Here is a 22,335-nt window from a genome sequence, read left to right as displayed (position 1 = left end):
CCACCTTTGCGAGAGTATCCGCCTTCTCATTGCCAGGAATTGAGCAATGAGAGGGGACCCACACAAAGGTTAACTTATAAGATCTTTCGATCAGTGCGCTCATCTGCTGTCTCACTTTTGTGAGGAAATAAGATGGGTGTCTACTAGTTTTCATCGACTGGAGAGCCTCAAGCGAACTGAGACTATCCGAGAAAATGAAGTAATGGTCTGCAGGCTTGTTGGAGATCATCCCCAATGCGAAGTCGATTGCTGCCAGCTCAGCAACATAAACGGAACAAGGTTCCTGCAGTTTACGGAAGGCGCTTGAATTTTCATTGAAAACACCGAAGCCAGGGGATCCATTGAGGCGAGACCCATCAGTGAAGTATCTTTTGATGCAATTGACTTTTTGGTACTTTCGGTTAAAAATACGGGGAATGAAAGTTGGTCGAAGCTGATCTGAAATCCCAAGTATTGCTTGTTTCATCGACAGATCGTATTCAATTGAGGAACTGCTGATGGTGAAGTGAGCACGGTCTGGAGTAAACGATGGAAGACAAATATCTGATGAAATATAGTGATGATAAATTCTCATAAACCGAGATTGTATATTTAGATGAAGCATTTTTTCTAAGTTTTCAATCACAAGTGTGTTCGTGACACCGCATTTCACCAGTATTCTGAGAGAAAGTTCCCAGAATTGGTTCTGTAGAGGAGTTACTCCTGCCAGAACCTCGAGACTCATGTTATGCGTTGAGTGCATACAGCCGAGAGCTATACGCAGACAATGATATTGAATTCGTTCCAATTTTAGAAGGTGACTTTTAGCTGCTGAGAGAAAGCAGAAAGAGCCATACTCCAGAATAGATAGAATAGTTGTTTTATAAAGCGTTATGAGATCTCCCGGATGAGCTCCCCACCACGTGCCGCAAATCGAGCGGAGAAAGTTGACTCTTTTTTGACATTTTTGCTTCAAATACATAATGTGGGTATTCTAAGTGCATTTTGAATCAAACCAGACACCAAGGTACTTGAAGGTCAATGATTGGGTAATGTTTCTGCCCGAAAGCTTAAGTTGCAATTGGGCTGGGGACCGCTTTCGAGTAAACACTACCAGTTCTGTTTTCTGCGGCGAGAATTCTATCCCTAAGTTCCTTACCCAAGAAGACAAGTTATCTAGGGAATTTTGCAATGGTCTTTGCAAGTTTTCGGTATGGGGACCGCTGACGGAAACCACACTATCATCTGCAAGTTGTCTTAGCGTGCATTGTTCTACCAAACAACTGTCAATATCTTTCACATAAAAATTATAAAGAAGGGGACTGAGACATGAGCCTTGGGGTATACCCATATAACTATTTCTGGAAGTTGCCAGCTGTCCGAGGGTGAAGTTCATTTGCTTTTCTGACAACAAATTGTAAAAGAAGTTATTCAAAATTCCAGGAAGTCCACATCTGTTCAGATTGTCTGACAGAATTTCTATGGAAACTGAATGCTCCTTGTGCGCAAAGGCCAGTTGAATATCTGTAGAAAGCAACGCTAGACAATCGTTTGTTCCTTTGCTCTTGCGAAACCCAAATTGTGTACTTGATAGCAAATTATTTGTCTCGATCCATTGATCGAGTCTTCGAAGGATCATTTTCTCCAGCAATTTTCTAATGCACGAGAGCATAGCAATCGGACGGTATGAGTTATGGTCAGACGCTGGTTTGCCAGGCTTTTGAATTGCTATCACTTTGACCTGTCTCCATTCGAGTGGCACAATATTGTTTTCTAGTAGGGTATTGAATAAGTCTAGCAAGCGTCTTTTCGCGATATCGGGAAGATTTTTTAGAAGAACGAATTTAATCATATCGCTTCCGGGTGAAGAGTTGTTCGATGAAAGAAGAGCCATAGAAAATTCCAGTATTGAGAATGGTCTGTCCAGAGGTCCACCGCTCGGAGACGTTTCTCGAAGAATATGTTGGGCTGGAACTGAGTCTGGACAGACCTTTTTAGCGAAATCGAATATCCATCGGTTGGAGTATTCTTCACTCTCGTTGGTAGATGAGTGGTTACGCATGTTGCGAGCTACCCTCCACAAGGTGCGTATTGAGGTTTCACGAGAAAGACCTTCGATGAAATTGCGCCAGTAACCGCGTTTTTTTTGCTTTAACTAATTGTTTCAGCTGTATTTCAAGCTTTGAATATTCCTCGAAGTGTGTGGATGTTCCATGTCTGCGAAAAGCTTTGAAAGCATCAGATTTTTTCAAATACAATTTTGTGCATTCATCGTCCCAGCCAGGAGTGGCTGGTTTTCTTTTAAATGAAGCACTTGGAACTTTTCTTTTTTGTGCTTCCAGTGAGCTTTTATACAATAAATCGACGAAGAATCGATATTCTTCCAATGGTGGAAGTATATCTATTGATTCGACACCGATTGTTACCGCCGTTGCAAATTTTTGCCAGTCGATGTTCCTTGTTAGATCAAATGGAACTCGAGATGGTTCAGTGGATTGCGGGCTACACTTGATTGATATATTGATTGGCAAGTGATCGCTACCATGGGGATCATTGATGACCTTCCACTGACAATCTAATGATAGCGAGTTCGAGCACAAAGATAGATCGAGTCGGCTTTCCCGAGCCGGAGGTTTTGCAATTCGTGTCACTTCACCAGTGTTCAAGATAGTCAAGTTGAAATCGTCACATAAATCGTAAAAAATAGCCGCCCTAGCGTCATCATAAAGATCGCCCCACCCAGTACCATGGGAGTTCATGTCACCCAAAATCAGAACTGGGGTTGAGAGAATCGAAATTAGATTCCAAAGTTGACTACGGCTAATGGAAGTATTCGGGGGAACGTATACTGAAGCTATGCAGAGTTCTTTATTCTTTGCAATTATTTGACAAGCGACGATTTCGACGTCTGATAGAGCTGGGAGAGGAATTTTATAGAAAGAGTAGCACTTTTTGATCCCTAAAAGTACTCCTCCATATGAATCATCTCTATCCAGGCGAATAATATTAAAATCGTGGAAGTTGAGTTCTGTGTCAGAAGAAAGCCATGTTTCGGAAAGAGCGAATATATCACAATCATAATTTTGAAGTAAAAATTTTAACGAGTCTAGTTTAGGCACTAGACTACGGCAGTTCCATTGTAGCACATTGATCATATCTTCTACTACGTTAGATGAATTATCCATCGAAAGATATGATTGATGCAAAGAGGGGCCATGAAGCAGTCAATTGCTTAAGATAAGACTTTAAAGATGGAAGCAAGGCAGAAATAAGGCTTCTGAGGGGGTCTTGAATTTTGAACGTGTTTAGTATGAAGTCCAGAATGTCCGAAAAAGCTATCAATCCTCGATTAGACCCGTATTTTCTACGAGAAGATCGAGGAGCAGCGTTTTTATTTCTCTCTTCTCTGGGTAATGACATAAAATCCTTGCTGCAACCAGGAACTGGCTGAGAAGGCGCCTTCGGATTCGTTTTTTTGCTACTATTACCCTTGGAATTAGACAATCTTCCGAGGGTCATTTTAGCTTTCTTACGGTGCACCATTGGTGAAGAGAGCTTTCTTTTTGATGATTCATCCTTTATTGAAGATTCTGGTGCAGCCGAAGTATGACCCTCATCAGAATCAGAATCCGATTCTTGAGATGACAAAACCGAAAATTGGTTTTCGTTTTGAGCGGCTGATGCGGTCTTTAGCATTTCAGCATAAGTCCGCTTGGAGCGTCCAGCGATAGAACGCTTTGCTTTATCGGAGTGCTGTTTGTACCTTGGGCACTCTTGTAGAGGGTGAGGATTCTCGCCACAGTGAATACATTTTTCCACTGTTTGAGTGCAAGAATCCTCACTATGTTTATCGCCACATTTGCCGCAACGAAATTTGTAGCCGCAGTGGCTAACCGAGTGTCCCAACTTTTTACATTTGGTACAATTATAAACCCGCGGTACAAACAGACGCACTGGGAAAAAAACATTTTCTACTTTCACATAGTTTGGGAGAACAGAACCTGCGAAAGTAACTCGAAAAGAGTGCGAGGGCTTATAAACTTTTTTATTTTCTTCCAAAGATGCTGAATGCAGATTTCTAACATCCAGGATCTTTACAAGATCTCCAATCATCGAGTTTTTGAAGGAACCCGACGCTTTTTTTAGTTCATCGACACTCAGACTCGCGTCGGTTACTACGCCTTCTATCTCCACTTCTCGAGAAGGGATGTAGATGTAATACTCCCTGTTAAAAATTTCGTGGTCAACAATCTTGTTGGCCACATCAAAAGTCGGTGCTTCTACACACAGTTTGTCCGGTCTCTCTTTATGTATCGAGACGCCCTTATAATTACGGAGCAAATCTCTCGAAATATCAAGAGTTCTCAAAGCTTTTTCCTTGGGCCGAAAGAAAACAACCCATGGTGCCTTCGAGGACTGTTGATAATAACGCGTCCGCGCAACATTGGCATCAGCAGATGTCATAACGGTTGCGCAGACGGTGCGCAACCGCCTATGAAAACGAAAAAAAAACTCGCACGCACAAACACAACTCACACGCACACACTCGCGCAAAAACTCAACTTAAAACTAACTTAGACTAAAAACTAACTTAAACTAAAAACTAGCTCAAAACAAAAATCTTCTTGAAAAAAAAACAATAATTTCGTAAAAAAAATAAATAAATAAATAAAAACTCAATAAAAAAATTTAGTCTGATGAGTTCGAACAACTTGAACAACCCTATTCAGGGAGCTATACAACGCTGCACGCTACGGTATAAACACAATAGCGAGACGGCAAAAACTATTCTATTGTACTTCTCTGTTTGATGTTTGGTGAAGATACAAATGTGACGCTCAATGGAACCAATTCACAGAACACCGATCCAGCGTCGCTGGAGAGGTGCTGCTTCCTCGCTGTTCCGGATGCGTTGGCACTTAACTTGTCACCAATGGGCGAAAGAAAAAAAACAACAACCAAAAATCACTTTGGCGGAGGGGGAAAAAAACTTTCCAGCTTCGATATTGTAGTGGAGGACGGACAAAGTGTGTCCGTCTCTTGCAAATAATCGACGAGGAATGCTGGTGCCAAAGATATATTGATGTAATTATGAGATGTGGAATAATGGTGCTGGTGCAACATGTATATAATCGAGTCTATTTCAATTGCGAAAAAGGCCACCGGAATAAATTGCGATATACGATCAGCTAGTATATTGTTTTGCGAGGGCATGAATGAATCATCAATCAATTATCGTCAACTGATTCTGAAAAATCCATTTCAGAGATTATTGTACTAAACAGTTGTTTCTAAAATTTCACAACATTATAGAATAATATCCGAAGGTATGAACAAGCGACTTATATAAAATAACAGTGTAGTTCTACGTCAACAATGCGGTCGTATCTTGGACACAACCACCTATAATTTTTGTTATCACTCGATATCCCCATCTTGTTCGGCTAAACCTTCCTGTTTAGCGATTGCGTTTGCCACTCGCCACAGGATTCAAATTTCTTCCCATGCAGCTTGAGACATGTTGTAATTAAAATTACATTTAATGCGACATGCCGAAGCATCACTCAGTGTCGCATTGGAGGCGGTTTAACCTGTAATTGACATTTGCGAGGACAGTGGTACAGCTTTCACAGTTGGAAAATTTCTTTCCATCCAGCTTGGGACATGTTGGGTCATAATTTGGACCCCGTACTCTATGTTTACAAAAATGTCCAACTAAATATGTCGCATTACAGGTCCGTCCAATTAGCTAAATGTCGAGCTAAATGTAAATTACTGTACTTTCCATCTAGAAGCAATTTAAGAATTGGTGAAAATTGAATAATCGGGAAAGTCCCCAACCATCAATAAACTCAGAACAACTGCCAAATTCTCATACTCACCATATCCTGGCAAACAAATTATGAAAAAATCAATTTGTGTTTTATTATTATTTCGGATAATATTTTAGAATGCATTGAACTGTATTTCGTAAACTCTTTTTTGAAAGGTTTAATGGCCCTGATAAGCGCCGTGTTTCATGGAATGGTTCCAATTTAGAAAACTTAGTACTCGTGGTTTTGAAAAAACCGTTTCGAAAATCCTCGATGCCGCCTTGTTCTGGATTTGCCACCAAAGCAGTTTGTATAAAGAACAAACTTTTTTCTTCTGCTACCTGCTGCCGTTTTGCGATTGCGTTTGCCACTCGCCACTCGCTGCAACAGCCTGTTGTTGTCTTAGTGTCCACCGAACCGATTGTGGTCTGTTCTGAATGCGGGTTTTCTTATCGTCGCGAGCAGCTTTGCCAGCCAACTCGATCACTTCGGCGGCCGAAACTATATAACGCTGGCTAGGTGGACTGGTGCGCTGGTACTAACGCGCTCGGCCTAGCTACCCTTGCGGAGCAATTGGCGGATACACCTACGGCGAATTGCAGACCAACACGGTTCGAGCGGGATTTTTCCTTTCCCTTCACTTTTCCTCCTTTGTCATGTCCATACATGGCTGCTTGTGTTGGTCTGTTGATGTGTTTTGATGCGAAACGATGTGCTGGATGGTTTGGATGAGAATGATCGTTACGGTAGCGGAGCGGGGATTTTTAAGTTTACTGGCTGGCTCGAGAATTACGCATGTGTGAGACTGCGACCAATGTTTCGTTCATATTTTTTCTTTTTCCTTTCCAATCGTGCTTCATTGTATTTCGCTGCTGCTCTGGTTGCCCGTTTTGGTTGGTACGATTTGAGGAGCTCAAAATGGACCGATCACAAATGGGCACATAGTGCATTTGGACAATGCTTGATATTTCACAATTATTCAATTGTTTATCTCAAGAAAAATGAAATGTTATTCGTTATGATAGATGCGTAGATATATTTCCTATCAATTGATGCAAAAACCTTTGCGATCTATTGAGAAATGCTCGAGTTATAAGCGTTCCAAATCTTGCATTCTTTCCTACTTTTTCAGTGCCTACATTTTCATTTCACCCCCTATTTCTTCCGGTTAGACGTAGTCCTACGTCAAAAGATGTGGAAGAATGTGAACAAATGGAAGAGTAAGTTTACGCTGACGAAATTTGTGGTTTGTACGACACGGAGAGCCGAGTAGAATGATTCGAGTGTAAAGTTTGAGGTTGACAGCGGTTCACCTGTTACAATAATGTGTGTTGCGGATTACAAAAAGTTGTTGCCGCCAGTTAAATTGGATCCGTCGGACTTATCGCTAATTAGCTACAGTGGTAACTCGATCCAATTGCGTGGAATGTACGCTGTTTCGGTGAAGAATGCGAGTGAAATCCATCGGTTGATATTGTACGTGGCGGAAAATCGAAAGCATCCCCTAATTGGAAGAAGCTGGATGAAGGCGCTACGATTGGACGTGAATAAGTTCTACGAAGAAGAACAAACTGTGGCGGAGAGTGTTGCAAAGTGCACCACTGATGAATCGGTGAAGAAACTGATTGCCTGTTACGATAGTGTTTGTGCGGAGTCCATGGGAAAGATTAATGGACTTACTGCTAAGTTGCGATTGAAGGAGAGTGCACACCCTGTATACCTTAAAGGAAAAATGAGAAATTGAGAAATTGAGAAGCTAGTGAATGATGGAGTGCTTGAAAAAGTCAATCACAGTGATTGGGCGACTCCGGTGGTTCCCGTGATGAAGATGAACAATAAAGTGCGATTGTGCGGCGACTATAACATCACTGTAAACCCGAACCTAGTTGTGGATGAACATCCCCTGCCCACAATTGAAGAACTGTTTGCGAATGTGGCAGGAGGCGAGAAATTTACAAAGATAGATTTGTCTCAGGCTTATCTGCAGCTAGAAGTGGATCCGAAGCAACAAGAAATCCTACACACACATTTGGGCCTGTATAAGCCGACACGCCTGATGTACGGCGTCAGCTCGGCGCCTGCCATTTGGGAACGTTTGATGGAAGAAGTATTGAATGGGATAGAAGGTGTGACAGTGTTTTTGGACGATATATGGGTAACGGGTCCGAATGACAAAGTACATTTGCAACGACTCGAAGAAGTGCTAAAACATTTGAGCAAATACGGTATGCTAATAAACTTGAACAACTGCCAGTTCTTTGCGGACCGAATTGAGTACTGTGGTTACATAATTGATCGTCACGGTATACATAAAGTACAAAAGAAGATAGAAGCGGTGCAAAATATGCCCACACCCGAGAGCAAAGAGCAAGTGCGACCATTCGTGGGCTTAGTGAATTACTACGAACGTTTTCTCCCGCATCTGAGCACGCTAATTTACCCACTGAATCGGTTGTTGCGCAATGATGTGGCGTTCCAATGGTCAAAGTCTTGCGAAGATGCGTTTCGGAAAGTGAAAGAAGAAATGCAAGCTGACAGTTTCGTGGTGCATTACAATCCGGAGTTGCCATTGGTGTTGGCGACTGATGCATCACAGTATGGAGTCGGAGCTGTCCTCAGTCACATTGTCCCGGATGGGTCAGAGCGGCCTATCCAATATGCCTCACAGACTTTGAACGAGACCCAACGTAAGTACAAGCAAATAGATCGTGAGGCGTACGCCATAATATTTGGGATACGAAGATTCCATCAGTATCTGTACGGTCGCAAGTTCGTTTTTTACACGGACAACGAACCTGTCAAGCAGATCTTCTCGGAAACGAAAGGTTTACCAACCATGGCAACTTTGAGGAGGCAGCACTATGCTACATTCTTGCAATCTTTCGATTACAAAATTAAGTTTTGGCCCACTAAACAACATTACAATGCTGATGCGTTCTCTCGATTGCCGATCAGCGTGAAGGCTCCAGAGAACGTTATTGAAGAGGTTGGTGTTTTGGAGATCAGCATTATCGAGACTTTGCCTCAAACAGCTAAGGACTTGGCCAAAGTAACTGCAGCTGACACATCGGTCAAGGTATTGGTTCAAGGACTGAAAAATGGAAAAACTGTTGATGCCAAGGATAGGTTTGGTATCGATCAAAGCGAATATGCGTTGCAGCAAGGATGCATAATGCGAGGAATTCGAGTGTACGTTCCTCCCGAATTACGGTTAAAGGTACTCAACGAATTGCATTCCGCACACTTTGGAAGTACTCGTCTTAAGTCGCTTGCTAGAGGTTATGTGTGGTGGGAGCGAATTGACAGAGACATCGAGGAGTTGGTCAAGAATTGTGCGTCTTGCCAAGTCACGCGTCCGAATCCAGTAAAGGCACCCTTGCATTGCTGGGAACCTCCCACACACCCTTTCGAGAGAGTACATGTTGACTTTGCGGGGCCGTTCATGGGAAAATATTTTATCATTTTCGTGGACGCATATTGAAAGTGGCCAGAAGTCAAAATACTACGGGACATAACGACCATTTCAACTATTAACGCATGTAAAGAGTTTTTCGCTGCCTATGGAATACCTTGCGTGTTGGTTAGCGATCATGGCGTGCAGCTGAACGGTATCTTCCATAAAATGGGTGCGCCGTACCATCCAGCGACGAATGGTCAAGTAGAGAGATTCGTCCAGACGTTCAAGAACAAAATGAAAGCTCTACGCTGCGAAAAATCAGGAATGCACTGTGAACTACGCAATATTTTATTGAGTTACCGGAAGACTATCCACCCAACAACCTCAATGATGATTTTTAATCGCCAAATTCGTTCTCGTCTCGATCTAATGTTGCCTGATTCTTCGAACGCTGAGAAAGTAGATCACAACGTCAGATCTATTCCCGACGGAGGAAGAGTCGCTGCCCGTGACTTCTTGGAACAGGAGAAATGGAAATATGGCCACGTACTGGAGAAGCTGGGAAAGTTACACTATCGTGTACAGTTGGACGATAATGGTATCTGGAAGCGTCACATCGACCAACTGCGTGAAGTGAGACCAAACTTACAAACCGAACGCAGTATATCTGAGGTGCCGATTCTACGATTCTACGAACCTCCATCGGTTGAAGCTGGTACGAACGCTCCGAGTGGCATTGATGTACTGAACGCACCGGACACACCCAAATCTATCAGCAGGCCTGCTGCTGTTCCATCGAGTTCCATAGTTGGACCGGATGCTGTGCCGGCTCCAGAGCCGCCGCAATCCACAATTGATCGAACGAAACCAGTTGGACCAGAATGTGGATCAAGTATGACTTCGAACCAGCAAACGCCGAGAAGATCAACCCGAATGGTAAAACCACCGAAGAAAATGAATCTGTAACATTTTGAATAAATAAGGGGGGATGAACTGTCATATATTTACCTTGTGATTTCAACAACCTGTGTTCTAATTACCTTGATTGTAAACTTCAAAGCATCATAAATACTTATTGTCATTCGTATCAATATTGTCAGAGAAGAAACACGCGGATTAAATTGAAGGTTATAGAAAAGTATTCAGAGTGGTTTTTTTCCCGAAATAATGAGTTCCCTCGGTCATAACAATTCTCATCGCTCGTTCGTCTGGTGGCCTATGTACGCCGGTTCAGCCACAATTGCAGGCCTGCTAATCGTCAGAAGCAACTCTCCGGATTCCTCCGTACTACGGAGCTCAACGAAGCTACACATACTCTGGTTCGAATTGCACAAGCCGAATCGTTTCCGAACGATATACAAGACATTCGTTCTGATGGACAAATCAAACCGAACTCGAAGTGGAAATCTCTCTCTCCGATCATCATCGATGGCATTCTGCGCATTGGTGGCCGGCTTCGAAACGCGCCTGTTTCCGAAGACCGAAAGCACCCGTGCATTCTGGCCACCCATCATCCTCTCACGGAACTGATTATGATATCATATCACGAGAAATTGTTCCATGCAGGCCCACAGCTGCTGATCGCCACTGTACGTGAGAATTTTCTGGCCACTGTACGTGAGAATTTCAGGCATCTCAAGGCAACGATCGGATTAACAATTCTTCTCAAGGATGACCTCGAAACGATCTTGACGCAGATTGAGAGTTGTTTAAACTCTCGTCCGCTGACTCCGTTGACATCAGATCCAGAGGACTTGGAAATTCTCACACCAGGTCACTTTCTGGTACATCGTCCGTTGGTTTCGATTCCGGAACCGTCGTATGAATAAATCCCGAAAAATCGCCTCGATCGCTTCCAACAAACTCAAGAATTCGTTCGACGTATTTGGAAGCGTTGGAGTATGGACTACCTCTCCGGACTGCACCCCCGCATCAAATGGACCCGCCTGCGGGATAATATCAGCATCGGGATAATGGTGCTGTTGAAGGATGAAAATCTTCCTCCGCTCAAGTGGCGCTTGAGCCGCGTGACGCAGATCGTCCGTGGTGACGATGGAAACGTCCGGGTAGTCTTTGTCCGAACCCAAGATGGTGAATATCGACGCGCAATCACAAAGGTTTGCGTTCCTGTGCAGCAACCAACACCTGCTGCAACCAACGAAATTCTCTCCGAGACGTAACAAGCAAGCTCAGCGCTGCGGCGCTTTTTGATCTTCAAATGTCCTAACTGTTAAAATTAATTAATGCTTTTTTTCGTTCTCGACTATTATCACCTATCTCGACTGAGTCTGACTGCACTGGCATCTGGATTCAAATCTGGCTTCTCAAACCAACTGGCCTCAAGGATCGCTCAATAAACTGCAATCAACTGAATGGATCTCTGTCAAATTAGTTGCCAAGTTCCGAGGTACAACACACGCTGCTCCACCAAGTCAGAAGTCAGTCAGTGCATGAAACCAGCAGACCGGCAATCAAGCCATACCAAATCATCTTGAAGGCGGAGACCAGTCAAATCAAGCGCAAATAGTTAGGGTGGATTATTTTGTTAAATCTGTTATCTAGTAGTTGTTAGGAAATTAAAAATTGTTTGAAAACTGAAGTTTTCAAAGCTGGCCGGCTATGTTCAGAATTGAAGTAAAAAACTCTAACGAGTGAATTCGTATAACTCCAGGCTAAGTAGGCATAAGCCAGTCAGTCGCTAGAAATCCAGCAAACGTTACGCATCTACTCCTATATCATACCGATATTGAAGTGTTCGTACGAAAAAGCGAACACTTTCTTTAAGCGATTGCTAAAGCTGAAATATTTATTCTTTTAGTTATATATAATCAATATACATTTTTATATCTTACAATTCAGTGTAGGCTTCAATGTTAACTTCTGTTCTCACGGTAACTAGTGAAATTACAATCTGTGAATTCAAACAGTTCAATTGTAGATTTTGGTAACTATGCGGGATAAATTTGTACCTATAAATTTAAGTCAGTTGTTTAGATATAAATTCATTTAACTACAATATTCTTACTTTGATAATTTACTAACAATAGTTTCTAATTTTCTAATACTTCCTAGCTTTTATAGATAAATAATTATAATTTCCAAAGCTCACAATGTTCACGATTCTTTCTTTTGTCTTTATGATTTTTGTTTATGTTTACTTTTGACCACCTTCTTCTACTTCTTTATTTTCTGTCATCTTCTACCTTCAACTTTCCTGTCACCTACATGGTCTACTCTTTGGCAGGCCATGTGGTTTCTAGCAGTCGTCAGGGAGCCCAGCAATTCCGGGACTCGCGGCAACATCCCGGCCCCCGTAAGACAGTGTGTCTGACGCTGTTTTACCTGAACACTCCACGTCCAAAATGGCCAGCTTAGAAACTGGTCTTCTCAGCAACCCTGTTGTCGTTTGAACAGTAGCTTGTCTCACTCGACCATCTGGGGCTGTCCGAATCTCAATTACACGTCCGCGTAGCCAACTATTTCTTTTGCCTTCATCTGCAATTAGCACCAACTGCCCTATTTCCACCGGTCTAGTATCGGTAAACCACTTTGTGCGGCGACTTATAGTTGGAAGATACTCCTTAAGCCACCGGTGCCAGAACAGGTCTAATTGATGGCGAATCTGATTCCAGCTGTTTAGGATAGCTTCTCGTTGATTTATGGGACTCGCAGTTGGCTGCTTGATCCCATTCGAACTACCGAGCAGGAAGTGGTTGGGCGTCAAAGCTTCCTGTGCTTCCGTCTCCAACGGAAGGTAGGTTAATGGTCTAGAGTTGACGATGCTCTCCGCTTCGGCTAACAATGTCGAGAATCCCTCATCATCGAGCTTCTTCCCCGTATCAATACTATTGATCGCGGTTTTGATGGACCTCACCATCCTCTCCCATACTCCGCCCATATGGGGCGCTGAGGGAGGATTGAAGAACCAACGGGTATTGGCGTTAGTAAACGTCTCTGCTAGGCCGCTATTGACTTGCTGTCTAAGTACCCTCTCGGCGCCTTGGAAGTTGGTACCGTTATCAGTGTAAACCTCCAAAGGCGCTCCACGACGGTCGACGAATCGACGAAAACACATAATGCAGCTCTGCGTATTTAAGTTAAATGCTACTTCAAGATGAACAGCTCTTATAGTGAGGCACGTGAATAGTGCCACCCAACGCTTCACGTTGCTTCGCCCGATCTTCACCATCACTGGACCAAAGAAATCCACGCCAACATACGAAAAAAGCCGTTCGAATGAAGCTAGTCTAGCAGCCGGCAAAGGAGCCATTTTAGGTGTAGAAGGTTGTGACTTGTAAATCTTACACCACTGACACGATCTTCTCGCCCTGCGTACAACAGTCCTGAGATTAGGGATATAAAACTTTTGTCTTACCTCGTTCACAACTGTTTCATAATTCGCATGATGAAGTATCCGATGATAATGGTCCAGAAGGAGAGCAGTTAAACGATGGGACTTGGGCAGTATTATCGGAAATTTCACGTTAAATTCGACGTTGGATGCTGCGCCAATCCTCCCGTTCTGCCTTAGAATTCCATATTCATCGATGTACGGAGACAACTTGTAGATCGCCGAGGATTTATCTACTTCGCTTCTCCCATTCTTTAACTGAGAGATTTCATCTGGATACGACTCTTCCTGGCAGAGTCGCCAGAGAATGCTTTCTGCTTTCCCGATCTCTACTGAATTTAAAGGAGTCAGGTCTCGGTGCTGTTTAGTCAAACGTGCGTTGCTGATGAATCGCTGCGTGTAGGCGATCGCTCTAAGGAGGCGTACCCATCGGGAGAATCGATCGAATTTCACTGTTGATTCAAATGCAGTAACGTCATGCATAAAACAGGATCGAAGTTCCTCTTCCGTAGAAGTGTTCTGTTGCTTGCTTTGGACCGGCCATTGAAATTCGGGACAATAAAGAAAACTCGGACCCTGGAACCAATTCCCTTTTGGCGATAAGCATGGACCGTGGCCCCACTTGGTGGCTTCGTCAGCAGTGTTAATTTTGGAGGGAACCCATCTCCATTCCCTAGTTTCTGTTAACGAGAGAATTTCTCCAATGCGGCATGATACAAATTGGCGGTATCTGCGAGCGTCTGACCGTATCCAGGCAAGAACCGTACTGGAATCAGACCAGAAAACCCTTTTCTCGATACAGTATGTATGATTCTCACTGACGAACGAAGCCAACCTAGCACCAAGCACGGCTGCTTGCAGTTCCAGACGCGGTATAGATAGCGGTTTGAGGGGTGCAACTTTCGTCTTCGCCGAAACTAGATTGCAGATGACGGTTCCGTCTACAAGAATAAAACGAAAGTATGCAGCGGCGCAATAAGCGTCTTCGCTCGCGCCCACCAGAATGTGTAGCTGCACAGAAACTAATGATGTGGAGGATTCTTGCCCAACGTAACAGCGTGGAATATGAACGTGGTCAACCTGACCCAATATAGCTATCCACTTCGTCCAACGATTGAACTCCTCATCCTTAATTTTCTCATCCCAATCAATTCCAGAGCGCCATATGGATTGGATCAGGATCTTACCATGTACCGTATATATAGCCAATAGTCCAAGAGGGTCGAACAAGGACATGACACATCGTAGGACTTGGCGTTTTGTTGGCCTTCGACCCTCATTGATGATGGCGGCAATATCCGCCCGCATTTGCGTTGAAAATCCTAAAACATCCTCGCTTGCCAACCACAACATCCCTAGAACTCTTTCTGCTCCGTCACTTTTGTCCAGATTCAGATCTTTTGTTTTTTGCACAAATGTTTCTCCCAGATGGCTAAGTACGTCCGCTGAGTTAGAACACCAACCGCGTATTTCGAATCCACCCTTCGCATGGATCAACTTCACCTCAGCCGCTACTCGCTGTGCCTCTTCTACGGTGTCGAAACTATCCAAGAAATCATCCACATAGTGATTCCTGACTATGGCCTCTGATGCCTTGGGATATTGTACAGCAAATTCCTCGGCATTAGCATTCTTGACGAACTGCGCAATACATGGAGAACAGCTGGCACCGAAAATAGCAACGTCCATGACGAACGTTTCGGGATTCTGACTCGGATCTTCTCGCCAAAGGAAGCACAATGCATAACGATCCTCACACCGTATGAGAATCTGGTGAAACATTTCGCGAATGTCACCACTCACTGCCACAGGTTTTTCTCGGAATTTAAATAGCACTCCTGGTAAAGACGACAGCAAATCGGGCCCCTTCAGCAATACAGTGTTGAGAGAAACCCCATCCACTTTGGCCGCCGCATCCCAAATCAATCTGATCTTACCAGGCTTCTTGGGATTGGTAACGACTCCGAGCGGCAAATGCCATATTCTTCGTGGATCGACACCCGAAAGTTCTTCCTCTGAAACGCGATGAGCATATCCCTTCGCCTGGTAGTCTTGAATCTGCTGGTGAATATTCTCTTTCAAAAGAGGTTCTCGGTTCATTCTTCGCTCCAGACATTCCAAGCGTCGAAGGGCCATGTGATAACTTTCTGGGAATTCAAACTGGTCGTATCTCCAAAGGAGTCCAGTCTCGAACTTGTCTCCCAGCCGCACTGTTGTATCAGCTAAAATCTTCTTTGCTCGAGTATCCTCCGCTGACGCCAGGTTGATTACTGATTTAATTCCAGCATCTTCCTGCTCGAAATATCGTTTCACCATCTCTTGAAGAAGTTTTTCAGGGCTGACTTGAACAATGTGACAGCTCACTCCAACAGACTTCGCTTCACCTGATCCTCCGTAGATGCACCATCCGAGGCGAGTTTTCGTAGCTATTGGTTCTCCTTTCCTCCCCTCTCTGCATTTTAGTGGCATTGACAAGTTCAACTGGTCCAACCCGATGAGCACTCGGGGTATAGCGTCATCGTAACCAGCAATCGGCAGACCTTTTAAATGTGGATATTGTAGTGACAACTGTTGCGGTTTTAATGATTGTACCGGAAGTTTCAGCTCGGACACTGTTCTGGCTGACTGAACTCGGAAGAATTTTCCACCGGCTGCTCCCGAGATTTTGAATGTTATTTCTTGGGAGTCAGCTTCGCAACGGGTTACATTACTTGTCCAGTTAAGGTATAACGCTCCTGATGGACCGGACTCTCCTAATTGTTCTGCAATTGATTTTTCCACCAAGGTTAAAGAGGAACCGTCGTCTAAAAAGGCGTATGTGTTAACACATCCGTTCTTTCCTTGCAAGGTTACAGGAATAATTCGGAAAAGCATTTTGGATTTTTGTTCTCGATGTGAATGATTTTCAGCTGTTGTTGTGGGCTTTTGCGTATTTTCCACTTTAGTATGCAGCAGTGGGTGGTGCTTGAATTCGCACCCGTCGATTCCACACTTTGTTGAAAATCTGCAACGATTTCTCCCGTGTTGGTTGAGACAGGTTCGACACAATTTAAAACTGTGTACACTACGCCAACGATTCTCTACGCTCATATCTGAAAACTGCTTGCACTCCTTCACTCGATGTCCTGGCAGATTAAACAATTCCGTACTGTAGTTTCAGAGTTCGCACCGTCACTCGTTTCAAACTGTTCCTCGTCATTCGCGCTGTGTGTATAGAGTTGCCCTTTCTCTTTCGACTTTTCTTTATTCCTGATCGGCCGACGTAAATTGGAGCACCCCACGTACTTAGTAACTTGACTCGCTGCAGAAACCATATGCGACATGTAAGTGGCGAACGTCTGCAGTGTAACATTGGGCACAGTTTGTTTGTGCATTGCCCACTGGAGCTTCAGCTGAGATGGCAGCTTGTCTTCAAGTTCTTGTAGCAGCGAGGGATTGTTGAGATGTGCGGTTTCCGATGCCGCTTGAAGATGGTCACAGAGTCCCTGCAGTTCCAACCCGAATTCTATTAACGTTTCTAGGTGGTCCATCTTCGGCGCTGGCGTAGAGCGTACTCTATTCAACAGAGCGTCTATAAGCAATCCAGGTCGCCCATAAAGCATCCGAAGTGTTTCTATCACTCGTGGCACGGATGCAGGCAAGAGTAGCCGACTGCGTACCGATTCTCGAGCGTGACCTTTCAAACATCGTTGTAGCCGGATGAGGTTCTCGGCATTACTAAAGTTACAACATTCCGTGGTGATGTTATACTGACTGATAAATACAGGCCAGTCTTCTGGGTTCCCGTTAAAATCTGGAAGATCGCGTGACATTACACGACGGGCTGCAATTTGCATCGACGAAGGTCCAGAATCAACGTAAGTCATTTCATTTGCTCTGCTCGTTACAGGGTATATTGGAGGACCCGCGGATTGCGTGTGCCTTGGCGGAGGAACTTGCACTGGAGCTCGGTTTTCATGCACCATTGGTTGTGTTAAATGCCCCGTTGGTAGGGAATTTTGTCCTAGGACATTAATTGGGGTGGAAACTTGGACATCATAGCGAGGTTGAGGAGCATTATCGACGACACCTTCTGAAGGAGCATACTCGAATGGCAATGGTGGAATATCAATACTAATATCATCCGATAAAGCGTTGACTAGTAACGTAGGATTCACCGTATGTTCGGTGGGTGGAATGCAAGAAGGGAGTTCTGAAGACGGTATATTTTTATTGTCGGAAGGTAATTTTGATACTGGAGGTCGAAAATTCATTGGATTGCTCAGTGCGTCTGACTGTGGAGGTATCCTACTGGGATTTATCGCTGATGGAGTTTCGTTGCTACTCTCGCCTTGTAGTAAAGTTTCCGGATTTGGTGCCTTTCCTGCCGCATCATTTGGTGTACTGGCTTTTGGCCCCTTCGATCCGTCATCTTTCATCCACTGCCTAACTTTCTTGTGGCTATTCTGGCATCGGCTTCTGTTGCTCCTTACACTCCTACCTTCGTCAGCTTCCTGTGTCTCCAGCAAATCGAACTTTTCCTGAACAAACGTTCTCTCCATTTTTTCCTCTTCTAAGATTTGCTTTTGCTCCTGTTCGAGTCGTTTCTTCTCTAGAGCTTTTTCTTGCTCAAACCGCTTGCGACGAATCTGCTGTTCTTCCAGCAATCGTTGCTGCTCCAGTGCTTTACGGACAGACGATCTGGAGGAGCGACTGCTGACGCTCACTGGTAAACAATTGTTACACACCCAATGTCGACGTTCAACAGATTGTGTTACACCCACGCAGCTGAAGTGGTACCAATATTTACACTGTTCGCATTCGACCATGTCATCGACACTATCAGGACGTTTGCAGGCCTGGCAATTGCCTTCTCGAACAGGACAGGTATTGTCGAGGGCGGATGTTCCGGCGTTGGTGTTAGCCATCGTACCGTGAATTCTTTAGTTTGTTCGTACGAAAAAGCGAACACTTTCTTTAAGCGATTGCTAAAGCTGAAATATTTATTCTTTTAGTTATATATAATCAATATACATTTTTATATCTTACAATTCAGTGTAGGCTTCAATGTTAACTTCTGTTCTCACGGTAACTAGTGAAATTACAATCTGTGAATTCAAACAGTTCAATTGTAGATTTTGGTAACTATGCGGGATAAATTTGTACCTATAAATTTAAGTCAGTTGTTTAGATATAAATTCATTTAACTACAATATTCTTACTTTGATAATTTACTAACAATAGTTTCTAATTTTCTAATACTTCCTAGCTTTTATAGATAAATAATTATAATTTCCAAAGCTCACAATGTTCACGATTCTTTCTTTTGTCTTTATGATTTTTGTTTATGTTTACTTTTGACCACCTTCTTCTACTTCTTTATTTTCTGTCATCTTCTACCTTCAACTTTCCTGTCACCTACATGGTCTACTCTTTGGCAGGCCATGTGGTTTCTAGCAGTCGTCAGGGAGCCCAGCAATTCCGGAACTCGCGGCAACATTGAAGCGAGCAATGAATCGAATCTTTTTTCTTACACTTTAAACCTTTTTAAATAGTTATTTTTCCCACACAAACGAAACAAAATTAGGTATATGGCTACCAAATTAGGCATATGGAGGTTTCAGGGTGCAACAAATGTTTTTATGGTGGCTAGGCACTCCACTTCCTCTCTAAGGGAAAGGGGGTCGTCTGCCATACAAATGCAACACAAATTTCTGCATTGCTCAAGAATTAATCAAGCAAATGAAACCAAATTAGGCATATGGAGATTTAAAGGAGCAATAAATGTTTTTATGGTGGTTTGACACTCATATCCCCTCTCTAAAGAGAATTAATCAAACAAATGGAATCAAACTTAGTATATAGCGGTTTTAAGGAGCGATAAACGTTTCTATGGTAGCTCGACACTCCTCCCCCCTCTCTAAAGGGGGCGATAACGAATCGTTCGGAAATGGAAATGGATTTTAATGTGATAAAACGCATAGGAGCATAAGTCTTCTATCTATATAAATAAAAATGAATCGCCGGAAGTGTTGATAAGACCAAAACTCGAGAAAGGAATTGTCCTATTTAGGGCTGTCTTCATGCTATGATATTTTCTGTATCAAAAAATTATTCCATGTAACGGAGAAACATGTCATTTGCAAGTGGATGGAAAATCTTGTACGAGAATTGTGTCTGGAAATAATCTAATGTCGAGTTTTGGTAGAAGCACTGAAACTTAATGTAAAAAATAATTTTAAAGGGTAGATTAGAAGATCAATCAATGAACAGTTCTGCGATTGGACCCATGAACGTGCACTTAGTGAGAAAAAGTGGATGTGATAACGAAAAATAAATTTTGCTTATATAGCTGTATGGCGGTGTGTCTGAATGTAGGGATCTTAACCCTCTACAGCCCAAGCCCGCCTTTAGACGGGCTTCGCGGATTCTCTTCTCAAATTATTCAGACATTATTTTCAATGTTCACCCGCACTAGAACGTCTTTAGAATATTTTCATCTACCACACATACATATTATTTTTATGCTGGCAGCTTTCTGCTAGGAATATTTTATGTTGAAAGTGTTATGTTATCGGAAATTCGAGATAAAAGTGGAGTAGGTTTTTTTAAATGCATACGTTGAGACGGCAAAAGTTCCACAGGGAACGTTAATGCCATTCAAGAAAAAGATTCGCAGCAGCAGCACTGTCAAGCAACTTGATGATTTTTCCATACTGCAAGCTCCACCCCACAGCGAAGGAGTTGGACATCCTGATGCACTTTGTGTCCGCCAGATATAGCCGATCTGGTATTTACAATATCATCTCTTTGCCGCTCCTTAAGCCGGGAGATCGAAGCAACCGGCCAAACGGTGGAGAAGAATCTGGCTAAAATGGACATTTTTATGCGGAAGCCGTATCTGAGCAGCAGGCAATCACCCAGAAAGAGTAGCTTGAGGTGCTGGTGAAAAACTTCTTTCCGGCGAAAGAAGTGAAAAACCTCTTTTCGTACTCATAATGAAAGACGAGACGTACTTGATGCAAGAATTCAACGAATGGCAGAGGACCGGGTACATTACGTTCCCCAGGTAAGCGATGACGTCAGATATATCATTCACATCAAGTTCTCGAAGAAGGTCCTTCTCTGACAGACGTGGAAGGAATGTCCAAGCCCCTCTTCTTTCGAGTCATATGGATATATACAGGGTGGGCCATTTAAAGTGGAAGGATTTGTTTTTGCAATAGCAAAGTAAAGAAGTGGAATTTTAAATTTTTTTTTTTGAAATTCATTTATTTTGGTCCAAGAAGATTTGTTCTAACTACTTTTTGATTATGATATCTCGTAAATGACCGCCTCTGGCCTTGACCGCAAAATGTGCCCTTTTTTCGGCATTTTCCATCACTTTGCCCAATGTTTCGGCCGATATGGCAGCAATTTCTTGTCGGATATTGTCTTTCAGCGCAGCCAGGGTCCTTGGTTTACCAGTGTATACCTTGGATTTTAAATATCCCCATAAAAAAAAGTCAGGAGGCGTCAAATCAGGTGATCTCAGTGGCCAGTCATAATCGCCGTTTTTCGATATTAATCTTCCGGGGAACATTTTTCGCAAAATCAAGTCGACGTGGTAAGTCAGATGGGTTAAGTTGTTGAGCCATTTGAATTTATACGGAAACATTTTCAAATCAACACGAATTATGCGTCGGAGAGTGGTTCGAGCGATGCCTAACTCTTGCGAACGATGGCGACCTGATGTCGATGGAGTCTCTGCAACACTGGCTCGAACGGCATCAATATTCTCGTCGAAACGTCTTGGTCGTTGTCTGGACAGATGACTGGCATTACCAACACTACCAGACGATATAAATTTGGCATATAATCGACGTATAGTGTTGTCTCCAGGCGATTTTTTAACTTTATTTTTATTTTTCCACGCACGTTTAGTTAACACAATTGAGAAGTTATTTTGAATGTACAGCTGAACAATTTCAACGCGTTGTTTAGGTGTGTATTGTTCCATGGTTAAACTTGTACTGAAATGACGCTTCTAACGCGGTATGACATTTGTTAATCTGACATCTCTGTCAAAAGTTATGGGGTTGCCAGATGCTTCCACTTTAAATGGCCCACCCTGTAGTACGAAGTGCCTGCCGGAGTTATGAAGATGATGTGGTCTTTATTCCGAACCTGGTATCAGCCCATTATGCCACGATCACTGGAGGATGGATCGGCTGGAGATAAACATTGTCGCGAAGACCACCAACCTTCCCAACATTCCCCAGCTGCGCCCGATAGAAAACATTTGGGCGAATGGCCAAAATAGAGAGACAGGCGACCACCAAAGCCACGAAAAGGCAAAATAACACGCCGATATACACCTTTTTATCGGCCATGGTTCAGGTTCCAGCCAACTTCCGTATGACCGCCCAGTGCCTCATTTACGATACTGCATCAAACAACTCTGCCTCTTCTTGTCGAGTATACACTAGTTCTTCCGGCTTATTTAAAACGTTAAGCCCTGACCGAGGTAGGGGACCAAAGTTGAACTTTTCGTCTGACTCACGTTGGTCCCTGCGGATCAATAGGGGACTATTATAAAAATCATTTTCCAATTTTGTTGCTGCTGCTTCTAGTTGACACTCTTTTAACAAAAAGCCCAATGTCGGTGCGATGAAACCAGCTCAACGTAAAGGGTGTGTCACATCAAATTGCATCACGGAAAAAACGCTGTAGAAATTCGCCCAGTAGACCGATCCTTTTGAAAATTTTAGACAGTAAAATAAAAACTATTAAACAACTTTTGGCATTTTCTTTTTATTCATACTTCGAGCCCAAGC

The 22,335-nt window shown here is 43.3% G+C and overlaps 2 protein-coding genes across 2 annotated transcripts; both read right to left on the bottom strand.

Moving 5' to 3' along the window:
• Positions 1-11,806: 11,806 nt before the first annotated feature.
• On the bottom strand, positions 11,807-13,411 carry LOC129770390 (uncharacterized). Its single transcript, XM_055773205.1, has 2 exons — positions 12,215-13,411; positions 11,807-12,158 (listed from the first exon to the last, which is right to left on the bottom strand). The coding sequence occupies exon 1, from the start codon at positions 13,376-13,378 to the stop codon at positions 12,446-12,448; it is 933 nt and encodes a 310-aa protein (XP_055629180.1). The 5' UTR covers positions 13,379-13,411; the 3' UTR covers positions 11,807-12,158; positions 12,215-12,445.
• Positions 13,412-13,490: 79 nt separating this feature from the next.
• On the bottom strand, positions 13,491-16,414 carry LOC129771703 (uncharacterized). Its single transcript, XM_055775633.1, has 2 exons — positions 13,565-16,414; positions 13,491-13,517 (listed from the first exon to the last, which is right to left on the bottom strand). Exons 1-2 carry the CDS (start codon positions 16,412-16,414, stop codon positions 13,491-13,493), a joined length of 2,877 nt encoding a protein of 958 aa, XP_055631608.1.
• Between the last annotated feature and the right edge of the window lie 5,921 nt (positions 16,415-22,335).

The sequence above is a fragment of the Toxorhynchites rutilus genome, chromosome 2, assembly GCF_029784135.1.
Source record: "Toxorhynchites rutilus septentrionalis strain SRP chromosome 2, ASM2978413v1, whole genome shotgun sequence".
Lineage (NCBI taxonomy): Eukaryota > Metazoa > Arthropoda > Insecta > Diptera > Culicidae > Toxorhynchites > Toxorhynchites rutilus.
Note: the sequence above shows the minus strand (reverse complement) of the source record. Positions and strands in the feature narration are given on the sequence as shown.